Genomic DNA, 12,775 nt, shown 5'->3' on the forward strand with positions numbered 1-12,775 from the left:
TTTTATTAACCTGTCTTTGTCCTCCCGGCTCCACCTGCTTCAGCCTCTGTTTAACCAGCCTTCAACCAGTCATCAGTGCCAGATTATTCCAGCCTATGGTGAGAGTTCTCTAGTGTACCTGTGATTTTTGATTACCTGATCTTGACCCGTTCTGCCTCTGTACCTCTGAGCTTGCCTGTTCTGATCTGTTTGCCTGACCTGTCTTCAGACTCCTGCTGGATATCTGCTTGTCTGTGGAATGAACCTGGAACTGTTTCCCGACACTGTCCTGGATGGCTCTGACTCCTGAGCACCTCTTCAACACTGGCTTTGGCTTCGCCCTCTGGATTATCCTGCCTGTCCTCTGACCTCAGGGACATCAGCGTCTGGGACTCTCTGGGAGGCACCCACCACGTCTTGCTGGCAGCCAGCCGGCTGAAACCAACCTCATCGTCTGGGCATTGACTCAACTATAAGACCAGGTTAGTGACTCACACGTTAATTTTCATTCTCTGCCAGATAGACATGGTCATTAACCTGTTGTCTCTTCCTGCAGAGTTTCCTGTCTTAGATGCAAACACTGTTCCCTGCAGCTTCTTTTTAATAAACATTTCAAGAAATCCAACTGACTGTCTGCCTCGAATACTGGGTCCTTCTGGTCAGAGCCTGACAAATATATCGAAGATTATTTTGCTAGAGCTCTTCTTGCAAAGCATCATGTGATTTGTTGTGGCAGCGACAGATAACAAAGATGGCGCAGGCACTGTGCAGGGAGGCAGAGTTACGTGATCAACGGGGAGCGAAAAGTAGTGATCAACCGAAGGGCCAGTTAACTGAATCCACTATATAGTCCCTGCTCTATATTGAGGGATTTAGGACCAACATTAACAAAAATTGTGGACTATGCTTAATTTGATCTACATTTATCAATTCTGCAAAGAAAAGTTGTCAAATATCTATCTAGAAATAAGCTATTTGTATTTTATTTTCAACACCTGCACATTTACTGTAGGATAAAAGAGTGACTTTTAAATTCAAACATGTCTTCATTTGAATCTCAAAAGAAATATAAAAAAAATACAGTAAAAACCCAAGAACGATACAGTAGTAATTGCATGGTGAGCTATTCATATTAAACCCAATAAAATACTAATATTCATTGTAAGGGTCAAACAGGTCGTTGGATGACACAAGGCTCTGAAATGAACAGATAAGAGTGCTGCCTACCCCTCTGTCCTCTCACTTACTAATCTAACTAAATATTTGTAACTGACACAATAATGACACAGTTGTACTAAATCTCAGCACGTACACACTTCTTGATAGTGCCTTATCTTTGTAATTCAGCTGCTTATACTGGAACAGTATCATTTAGTTTCCTCATATTGAGACCAATGAGCTACCAACTTTGTACAGACATTGATGTCAATTCAGTTATCAGAGCCATCTAACGTCATCTCTTTATTAGTCAAGGTAATAGCCAATCAATAATTCCTTTCAGACTTAAGCTCATTGACGAGAGTTCAAGAGTTTACTTTGTGTCAAACTTAGTGCCATGCAGTCTATATCTGTTAATAAATATCTATATTTGAATTTGCAGCTAACTGCTTTACAGCACAGCTAAAGTGTTTAGATTGGTTTAATAGTGATGCTATGTTCATCAGTGGTGCTATCTTTATTGTGCCAATAAAGAATTTAATTGTTTATGATCAGTATTTGACATATTTTAAAGCATAAATAAAGACAGGATGAACATTTGTAAAAATGAAACTGTTTATTGTTCTATTGTGGTGGTCAGGGTTACTGCATCACAGACATCTTCTATGCAACAACCAACCAGCGCTGTGAAAAATTACACACAATAGAAATGCAGGAAAAAATAAAAATCCTGAGTTTTTATCTAAACATTTTCTCTCATAATATAAAATAAAATACTTCCCATGTTGCTCTATTCATAAGAATAGATTTAAAAACTTGCCGATTAAAAAAAAAAAAAACTCTTCACAGAGTTTAGGATTTTCTGTAAATAAATTACATGCATCACACTTAAAAACAGCAAAACTCCAAAGCTTTACATCCCTTACTTCAAAGGCAAACAGAATAGACCTTTTCATTTAAACTGTACAGATATTGGTCACAATCCTCGATACATGTCAACAGGTTTAAGACAGTTTTGAGTGGCATGAATCAAAAGTGAAAACAGTTATGAAAAATTGAATTTTTTTTCTCCCACTTTACATATATATATATAAATTATTTCTAAAACAAAATATAATCTTTTTAAAACAGCTCCAATGTTGACTACATGTAATAACTTTACACAAGTATAGTTACACAGGTTGTGGACAGACAGGAATGTTGTTATTGGAGAAAAAGAGGCTGTCCTAAGGCCTGGCAAACAAAAGGCAGATTCAATCCACATCCAAGCCTATTCATGCATTCGTCCTGTGCTGCATGTTTGCCAAGTTCAAACCAGGCAAAGATAAAGTCATTCTAATTAGTGGATTGTCCGTTTTGAACCGGTCTAGTCCTGATTTTCAGATGGGTTACATAGTCATCGTGGGTCCACTTTTTCATGGCTTCTCAGCAGTTTCCCTTAAATCAATTTCATGGCATTGTTCTAAATGCAAATGTCTTCATCAGCTGGAGCCCCTCTATGCAACGTCTAATTGTTCTCTTGTGAAATTGTGGTCTAAGAAAAGAGAGAAAAATAAATTCTTCCATCATATGATTGAGGTGAATTAAAGTGCAGGTAAATAAAGCTATTGTCTCCTTACATCAATGAACACCAATAAAGACAAAATAATGATTTTATATATCAATGGAACAACCATCCTATGTAAAAAGGTACCTTTTGCATTGTTTTTTTCTAAATATTGCGTAATTTCCATCAGATTTAAGTTTGTTCTATGACAAGGTAACGTCCAACATTTTCTGAAGGGCACAATACATGGTTGCATCAGTTAGTCCATGTTTTAGAGCAGTAAAGCCTTACACTGCTGAAATCATATTTTACTCTCATTAAAAGGTTATTTTTCCCCAAAATATTTTATATGAAGTCATCTATATTAGGACGAAAACTTGCCACAAAATACCTCTTTCATCTCATCCACACAGATTCTATGAGATTTTTACAAATCTTTAAATTATTTCTAGTAAATTATGGATAGGCTCTTCCCATTGTTAAATCTTGAACACTTTAACTTTTTACTAACTTTTTAATAATATGAATAAAATCATCATTTGAGAACCACTGTTTGAGTTTACTGTGGCTGACTTTAATTGATACGAATTTTATTTTTAAAGATCTGAAACATTTCCATCTGATAAAAAAGTAAAAAGTAAGGAAAACCACTGAGAGGTAAATACTTCTTCAGAAACAGTTTGGAGCATTGGGTATATATCAGGTTAAGTTCATTGTGTGCTGATGCTCAGTTGCTTATCTTATCTGTGCAGTTTTGTGTTGCAATCTATTGAACCAACTTAAAAGTTTTATGGTCACGGTATGCTTATATAACCAACAGATTATAGATAAGGCTGATATAGAAGGCAGCATGGCAAAAAAACTAACCAGATGATCATACTGCTAGATGCTCTAAATTCTGCTATTTGTATTAGCAGGCTTTAGGAAAACATATATTTTTATTGTTAAATTGATTCATTTAAGTCTATGTTTGGTATAGAAGTAAGCACCTGTTTGTTAAGGGGACTACTACAATACAATAATTAACAAAACATAAATTATTAAGTAAAAAAAAACAGATTTGAAAAATACCTGTTCTATTCATCCGTTTTGAAATATATGTAAACATCAGGTATTTGAAATCATGTAATTATAGTCTTGAGACCAGACTAACTTTAGGAAGACAAGATCTTCCAAAATACCATCACTTGAAATACGATTCAACAAATTTCTATTTCATTTGTTCAGAAAACTGTTTTCCTACACAATAAAACAAATGCATAAAAAATAAGATCAAACTGTTCTTGGTCTATAAAAACTGCATGTAGTCTAAAAACCATCTGCATGTTATTTTGAGTTTATTAGAAAACAGATAAAGATACAAGGGGATATGCTTAACTACATCCATTTTGACAATCTTGTTAGTACACATGCATGATCAACAGCACTCAAATTATTATTGAATGGTCAGAGTATCTTTTTAACATTTCACCACTGCTACACAAACATGGCAATATTGATAAAATTAAATATCACAGTCAGGTTAAATTGCCAGATCAGTGCATATCTGCTGTTTACCATTTTACTCTTGTTGTACTTCTTAGATTTATTACGAACATACGAACAATTATGCTGCATTAGCAGATGTGAGCCAAGAGCAAACCATGTATCAGTGTTAGCTAAGAAAGACCTGATCAGTTATTTTAGAAATATTAGTTAGGAAAGATATTTGTTAAAAATACCTCTTTCACAGTTTGTACAGCTGCTATCAAAACTTGACACACCTTTGAGTAGGTTTCTAAATGATAAAGGCAATACAAAGCTACTTACAAGTGGGGTCCTTTCTCCATATTTGCTCCAGAAGGTCATCTTCACTGTGTTCTTGTGTCCCGTTCGCTGGTCAAAGGTCTGGCACGTCTCAAATGGGGGACTGTAAAGGTGCAAACTCACAGCACACTCTGTGTGACTGACATTCTCCACACGATGCAGACCAATGGAGTCTAAAACACATAAGAATTGTCAAAAAAAAAAGCTTAGAGACAGCATAACACTCAAGGATGGAAAATGAAACGGTAATCCATTTATTTGTGCCACAACTAACTGGGACATTTTTGAGATGCTTTATATCAGCATCTGTCACATGAGTCAAGAATGGAAATTTCCTTTAAACAACTCCAATATATGGATTATAACATATAACAGCATATCATATGAGACACAATGGATGCCAAAATCAAAATAAAACAACAAAAACGACAACAACAAAAAAACCGTAGAGTTTGCTTTCTTACCATTGATATAGGCAACCTTGTTTTCCTGGAGGATTCTCTGAGATTTTTGCACCATATCATGTGATTTGCGATCTGGCCAGTCAAAGAGCGTCTCCTTCAGCTGCCCCTGCAGCAGCTTCATGAAACAGTGGGAGTCTGTGTGGTCGTGGATACTACTGCAAAGTGTCAAACAATACATGCAACAAGTTTTAGGATGTAAAGGATGGCCAGTTTTCTGTCTTTCGCAGAACTGAGATAAAATCCCGCCGCCAAAAAAAAGAAAAAAAGAAAACAGCTATAACATACTTGAATCTTTAGTACTTGTTTTATTGTAATAATTTTTTAGTGGCTTTATTATGTAAAACTATATAGTATTAGAACTTACGTGTTGTATTGTCATTTGCTAGAGGTGACAGTTATTACGGTGATTTAAACTAGTATAAATTTGCAAAATGCACCAATGCAGTGATTTTACTATTAATAAGTATTAGGGATACATTTTTGTTATTTGATCATCTGTTTTAGAGGAAACCAACCTTCCATGTCCTTCACCCCAGCAGAGAATCATGAGGTTGAACTTCCCATTACCCTCATCAACCAAATTCCTGGTGTACCTGCAGACAAGAAAACGTTCATTTCATTAGAAAGGAAAAAAGGGCCATGATAAATCAGCTCTATTCCTGTGGCTTTACACAAACGAGAGTCATAATTTGCACTTAATAGCAAAAAATGGCAGGAATTTTTTAATTATGTTTACATAAAAAAAAATTAATTACTCAATTATCCATTATTTATAGGTATAAATTAAAATATCAATGAATTGTTCAATATCATAAATAAGAAAAAACATTTACTTCAAAAGTTACATTATTTTATTTCAAGAAAATCAGATAAGGATTCAGTAAAGATAAAATAATAGAGTACAAAAATATATCAGACGACTGTAAACTAAAACTACTACTACTACTCCTATGAATATTATTAATAATTCCTTATAAATAACAGGAAAGGATTTATGCACCATGCAGTATTTGGATACAAATGCGTAAAGTAATCATATTGTGCGTCACCAACAATTAAAAGTGAACGTATCCGAAGGTCTGATTCTTTGTCGCATAAACATTTGTAGCATTTCATTTTCAGTATTAAAAAGCATTTTTAATTAGCATTTCTCTCTTTCTGTCTCTCTCTGTAAACATTGCGTTATTCAGGTCCGCGCAAAGCCTTTTTGCGCAAAGCCATCCTTTTGCGCAGCTCCATGCGTCCTGCAGCGCAATAAGCGGGTGTGTGTCCCTCCGGGCTCTTGATTGGATAACCCCCCCTCACCCGCTTTTCATTGATTCCAAATCAACACAAACTATCTGCAACAAAGTCATGTTTATGTCTCTCTCTCTCTCTCTCTCTCTCTCTCTAAATAAGTCTTAATTCTTAAATTGACTGACAACGGTTGGTATAAGATTCAAATCGAAACTAAATCGGAATTAATTATGCAAATAGGTCCTTTTTTTATTTAAATAAGGTGAGCTGAAGCTGTTCCACAAGATGGAGACAACAAATAGCTTCTTTCATTCAAAGTTTTCTTCATTTGTAAAGAGAGACTAAAGAGAGAACAATTCTAAGAAACTTTAATAACAGCTTTACTCTAAAAAAAAAAAAAAAAACATGTTAAAAAGGGCGAATTAAACAAATTAAAGTAAACAAAATCAACAACAACAACAAAAAAACCGTATAAAACTATATCTGGTAATGAATCTTTGCATGATGAATATTATATATTACCTGTACTGGTCAAACTTTGCATACTTCATCCATTCATGAGGTTTGCTCTCGTATGATTCCATGATATTTTGAACCTCCTCTACATTGATGCAGTCACTCTCGAAAATCTTGTGCAGGATTGCAATCAGCTCATCCAGAGTTTCAGGCTTCACTACCTCAGTTTGATCCATGTCTGTCATGCACAGGAGGATCTTTGCTCTGTTATGTTAACCTTGAATAAAAACTTCTGATTTATCTCCTCCGTCGGTAACTTTTATAGGCTGGCGCAGCAATTTGGGGACGCGCTGGTAATGGACTGTACCATTATAGAAGAGAAGGTGTACGCCCATCACCTATTTAATAAACTTTTCCATTACTGCATGTCAGATTGTTTTGGAAGTAACTGGGTGCGTATTTTTAAACATTCCTTCTTGTAAAAATAACTTTTGAGCTTTTAAACTAAACTAATACAACTTTCTTTCATTACCAGTTTGGGCTAATCCATGAGTCCAATTCGACCACGTTGTCAGAAACACAACCTCCACCCCCCTTTTTATCTCACTCTTTCTCCCAGGCATTTCTCTAACAATAGCTTTGCACCCTGTGTTTGTGCAGCCGCTAAACAGAAAATCAACAAACACACTGTCCAAGATGAGCACCAAACAAGATGGGGAGGAGGGGATAAAGGTGGAGAAAAAGGGTTGCATGCTCAAAGAGGGAAAGATCAGCTGGCCAGAACTGATAGGAAAATTGATGGAGTTAAACACAGAGCAATCCTGAAGAAAAAGATGTGAAAGCTTGCAAAAGACTAAATCAAAAATGTAAATTTTCAGTTAGACTACCATGAGATTGTATTCATTGGTTAGAATGACACAGTCAAAGTCAAGTCAAAATTGTACAAGTTGGGTGGAAAAGCTTAATGAGTGTGAAACATGCAGGAAGGCTATGGAAGTAATAGGGAGGTAAAACCACCATTAAAAATCTTTACCCACTTTTAGTCTTAAAATGTGCAGAAACCATGTTGTTACAATGCACTTCTCTTTAAATGAATGTTATGGAAAAGTTTTTTTGGATTATGAAAAGACTATACTTGATAAATGTGCAGTAAGTTTTTCTATTTATTTTTTTAATAAATGCAGCTTATTGTTTGGACTTCATAATGTGCTTAATAATTTATGACCAAAGAGGACAAAAATCTATTTACCTGAAAAACCTATTTTAAGAATATTGAGATTTATCTGTATCTGGTTTAACTCCTCACACATTTCACAAAAAATACTTAAGATATTTAGAGAGTGGGTACATTTCCACAGCTCAAAGTGTTTCATGTTTTATCTTGCCCTTCTATGTTAACATTGAGCTGCAAGGAGTTTTTTCTGACTTGTCCAACATGCTGTTTTCGCTCCCCCGGGTTATGCAACCTTATCATAAACCGGCCCTGTGAGTGGAACACATTCTTTCCCAAACCTTCCATTCAGGATTTTAGGGGTTTTGGGGAGGGAGTTATTTCCATCCCCCAAACCCCCAAAAGCCCAGTGTGAAGCAGCTAATTGTGGGTGGTGTGTGCGGGAGACATAATGTTTGCTTTCTGACTGTTGCTGTGTGTATGTTGCAAAGAAATACAAAATATCCAGTTAGTTGAGCGTTAAATGAAATACAACAAAACCTTAAAAGAAAAAAAAGTGCACTATATATTATTTATGAATGAAACTTAAATGGTAGTCAGTGGTTTTGGTGTGGATTTGGCAATGCAGCAGGAAAACATTGCACTTGTTTTCAGTCATACAGCAAATTGCACCATGTCAGAGGAAAAATACTCTCTGGCTGAGGATGAATACAGGCCACTATGTTTACCTGTAGCATGAAAAGTGGAGAACTTTCTTTGAATGGGAGCTTGAGCCAAATTTTAGCAGCAGCTGCCACATCATCAGTCCCAGATGTTCTTAAGCGCCCCCTGCTGGTTGAAAGGAAAAGTTTGCTTCAGGACCAACAGGGATCAGCTGCACCCTACAAAGTAGTGCCAGTGATCTGCAGCAGCTTAGTAGAAGCTGCTCTTTAAGTGAGTCAAAAAAAAAAAAATTGAACTTAACTTTACAAAGTCCCATTTAGAGAATGTTTTCATTTTTTTCAACATGTTTCCCTAAAATTTGCTTTGATTTCTGAGGTGATTTTCAATATAAAGGAAACAGAATGTTGTAATTTCTTGAAAAAATAGATTAAATGACAAATAACAAAATTCAGTATGAAATGTAATAGACTTTTGATTTGAAAGGAATCTTTTCCACTTCTAACATTAGACTGTAATTGAAACTTTTGAGGTATTTGTGTTAAATCTCTTCTTCTACTTTGCAGCTGCTCACCTAAATTTACAAATGCAAACAAAGTTATAGTTCGTAGTAGAGTAAACCCAGAGTTATTTAAAAGCCATTTGCAGAACAGATTTACACTGTTGAAAAAAACTGACCTTTCGAGAAAAATAAAAAAAAATTTAATTCTCTATAAACAACACAAGCTCTATAAGCAGCATTCATTAACCAGGACCTTCAGTTACCATACTAAGTAACAACAGTCTTCATTTGTACAAATGTTACCTGTTTAGCATGGATGATAACTTTGGCTTAGATAGAATGGATCCAAGATTTTGAAATAAAAAAATCCAAGAACCCACCTGCAGGTATTTTTTTCTTCATCAGGCATGGATATATTCAGTTGCATACAAGGGTTGAGGAGTTTCTGAATCGTATCTATATATTTTATGTTTTTTTCCCCCCTCACCTTTCCTTGCTCACTCCACTTTGCCTGTTTGTTGGAGTAGTAGTCCACAGCTGGTGGGCAATAATAATATAGTGATGTTTTGTTTATCTGTCTGAAAAAACTCAGTAGGACACGTAAGCCTGTAATCTGTCAATCGTCACTGCTTGCATTTATGGGAAACTAAATTCTGCTGTCTATTGTCTGTTTGTTTCTTATAGTCTGCTGGAAATTATACCAAGACTGATTGGGCGGGGAGTGTTGGCCTAGTGGTTAGAGCAGTGCCCTTGTGCTCTGAGAAGGTTTCAAGTACCCGGTTCAATCCCCACAGCCTGCACTCTGGGTCTCTGAGCAAGACCCTAAACCTCCCACTGCTCCCCAGGCACCACACAATGGCAGCACACTGCTCCCCAACGGGATGGGTTAAATGCACAGGTAAATTTCTCCAGTATGAGATCCATAAAGTTGAATTATTATTATAGTCTAGCTAAAGGTTTCATCAGATGTACTTAAGGCTTTTATAATATTTAAAGATCATCTGGCAACAAATAACATGTTTCAACTGAACTGTAACGAATGGTGATGTTTTGCTGCCTAAACTAAACCTTTCTGTAAATCTTTGACCTATGTAATGGGGCAAAGAGGAAACAGACATTCATTAAAATGTAATGGGAAAAAAAATAGCAGAAAAAAACCCAACAGCTTGATAACTGAGGGAAGAGTGGATAATGAAAACGAATGCAATAAGGTTAACCAGGGGATAATATGGAACAACCAAGGCAGAAAGAGACCAGAGAGACAGACCAAGGGAGACCCAATTAAAATTTAGACCAAAGAGAAAAGACTGATCCAGGTCAAAGAGAATAAAATAGAATACAGAAGGAAGAAGCCATACCTCAGGACACTAAGAACTAAAAGGAGAAATAAATAGATATAGAGTTTATAATGTCCCAATTACTTATCAGGCTTATCATGCAGATTTTAATGTACTTTACGATATGATTTAAATACCATGGTAAAATTTAGTATGCATTTACAGTATTAATTAGAATTGAACTTAACAAATATTAAATCAAAAGTTGTTGCATTGAAGTGAGCAAAAACAGAATTCATTTAAAGGAATGGTTATTGCTCTTCATTAATGTTTTACTTTATTCTAATACCCTGATGTGTCATTAACTCTGGCATGGCCTCTTTCAAAAAGGGAAATAAACAAAAATAGAAAATTGCTGGGACAAGCAATTGGAAAACTGTGGATAATTCAAACCTTAGTGTGGATTGTTCTCTACCCGTGGTCAAGCGCGACTGTTCCATGAGTGGGTCAGAAGTGGGTGGTTTGGGGGACGTGGTAGACCTTGAAATGATGGATGAAGTTAACACAGGATGAACAGAGAAGTGACAGCATGTCAGATAATGATTCAGATAATCATATCTGAAAATGCTTCAGATGTGTTTCAACCCAAGGAAAAATCAAGAATAGTTAAGTTTATTGCTATCTTGTGATTTAACAAAAAGACACTGGGTAACCAATGTCAAAAACTTGACTTCCTTTATTTTGGCTAAGCTAGGAAAAATAAAGTTCTTGGTGATGGAAACCTTTGTGCTCAGTGTGCAAATGAAGAGCAGCTTAAAAAAGTTCTTGAAATTAAAAAATTGGGTAAAATTTAAGGTTAAGAACACAGGATGCGGGGGAGTCCGAAAAGTGGTGGGAGTGAGGGAGTAAAAACAGTGGTGCCTGTAAGTGTATGGGAAGAGAAGATTTAAAGAATCACCTTAACTTCTTAAAGTGATGAATCTAAAAAGAATGAGTTCCACTAAAAATGGTGTTAAAAAAGGCATTAAGACTATTCTAACCGAGTTTCAGGAAGAAAGCCTACCAAATACAGTATTTTGGGGAAAAGCAGGTACAAAAAGTGAGCGTTGAGAGGAAGATGTCTTATGCATTCAATGAAAATAACAAAGTGTGTGATGAACAGAAATAGAACACCAAATGTTTCAATGTCTCAAAAAAAGATTAAAAATGTTTTTTCATTGAAAGGTTGCATTAGTAATAGTCAGTGCTGAGGTAATCAATAGTGCTACAGAAATAAAATTAAAACAGTCAGATCACAATGCTGTTATTTTTCATAACAGTGCTTATTTCTCAGTGGAATGCAAAGAATTTACTGGCTAATGGCCAGGAGTTGAAGAATTTCATTACAGAATTCACAGTTTTGCCTGAAGTTAAGAAACGTGCTTTAGACCATCCTTTATTTTCCAGATCAGTAGATATTAAGTTATTATCAGGAATGATAGGGAGCATGGTGGGGAGGAAGGTGTGCTTATAAAACAATACATTCCATTCAGGATTTTAGGAAAGGGTGACAATCAGGAGTACATAGTAGTGGAAATTTGGAACAATATAAAAACCACTGCAGTTATAAAATTCTATAATCCATTAAACGTGTTAGAGTTACAGAGTCTACTTTATGTTCAAGGGCAAAATATCACAGGGTCATTAATGTGGTGAGTTTATTGCTCATAGTAACGTGTGGGGGTGGGGGGCTTTCACACTTGTTACAATGGCAAGCCGACTGAGGATTTGATGAAGGAACAAGGTTTAGTGTGCCTTGGGGGGGACGGCAGTGGCGTTGTGTGTGGAAGTTTGCCCTGCGATTGGATGGTTTTCGGTTCAAGCCCCGGCAAGACATTTCACCTGCATTGCCTACTGATGGTGGTCAGAGGGCCCGGTGCCGCCAGTGTATGGCAGCCTTGCTTCTGTCAGTAAGCCCCAGTGCAGCTGTGGCTACAATGTGGCTACCATCAGTGTGTGAGTGAATGGGTAAATGACTGAATGTAGTGTAAAGCTCTTTGGTTGAGTCCTCTGACTTGAAAAAGTGCTATATAAGTATAGGCCATTTACCATGTATGTTTAGAATGGGTTTGTTGTCTCCAAATGTCTCAAAAAATAAATAAAATAAAATAATAAAAATTTGCAGGGAAACTGGCAAAACTGGATCTTAATAAAGGTAATATAGAAATTAGAGTTAAATTAAGTAAATGTAAGGCAACTGCATGGTGTGGAGATTTATAAATGATGAGTGGCAAAGACAGTGGGATACTGGAAAGTAGTGCAGGGAGAGTTTAGGAGGGAGGAATCAGTCATCACACGAATTAGGTTAGGTCATTGCAAGCTTAACAGTACCTTCCACATAATTAGGAAACATGAGACAGGGAGAAGGGAAGGTTGCCAGTAAGAAGAGACTGTATAGAATATGGTGTTAAGGTGCAGGGCTAACAATGCAAGATCTTGACAGTTAGGCTTAAGGAACTGGATGTGAAGGAGTTGAGTTTA

At 36.1% G+C, this 12,775-nt stretch overlaps 1 protein-coding gene across 1 annotated transcript; it reads right to left on the bottom strand.

The window, feature by feature from the left end:
• Positions 1–2,240: 2,240 nt before the first annotated feature.
• cdo1 (cysteine dioxygenase, type I) lies at positions 2,241–6,990 on the bottom strand. The gene is made up of 5 exons (XM_038308034.1): positions 6,712–6,990; positions 5,469–5,546; positions 4,954–5,108; positions 4,493–4,662; positions 2,241–2,671 (listed from the first exon to the last, which is right to left on the bottom strand). Exons 1-5 carry the CDS (start codon positions 6,888–6,890, stop codon positions 2,645–2,647), a joined length of 609 nt encoding a protein of 202 aa, XP_038163962.1. The 5' UTR covers positions 6,891–6,990; the 3' UTR covers positions 2,241–2,644.
• Positions 6,991–12,775: the final 5,785 nt, after the last annotated feature.

Source organism: Cyprinodon tularosa, unplaced genomic scaffold, assembly GCF_016077235.1.
Source record: "Cyprinodon tularosa strain WSP-4 unplaced genomic scaffold, ASM1607723v1 ctg63, whole genome shotgun sequence".
Lineage (NCBI taxonomy): Eukaryota > Metazoa > Chordata > Actinopteri > Cyprinodontiformes > Cyprinodontidae > Cyprinodon > Cyprinodon tularosa.

What these genes read in the sequence shown, in the direction of transcription:
- cdo1 (XM_038308034.1), bottom strand. Translation starts at nt 6,890, where the DNA reads ATGACAGACATGGATCAAACTGAGGTAGTGAAGCCTGAAACTCTGGAT. An exon ending in GCAAAGTTTGACCAGTACAG is followed by an intron (nt 5,547 to 6,711) that starts GTAATATATAAT and finishes TCTTGTCTGCAG; the next exon opens with GTACACCAGGAATTTGGTTG. An exon ending in CAAGGTTGCCTATATCAATG is followed by an intron (nt 4,663 to 4,953) that starts GTAAGAAAGCAA and finishes TATGTGTTTTAG; the next exon opens with ACTCCATTGGTCTGCATCGT.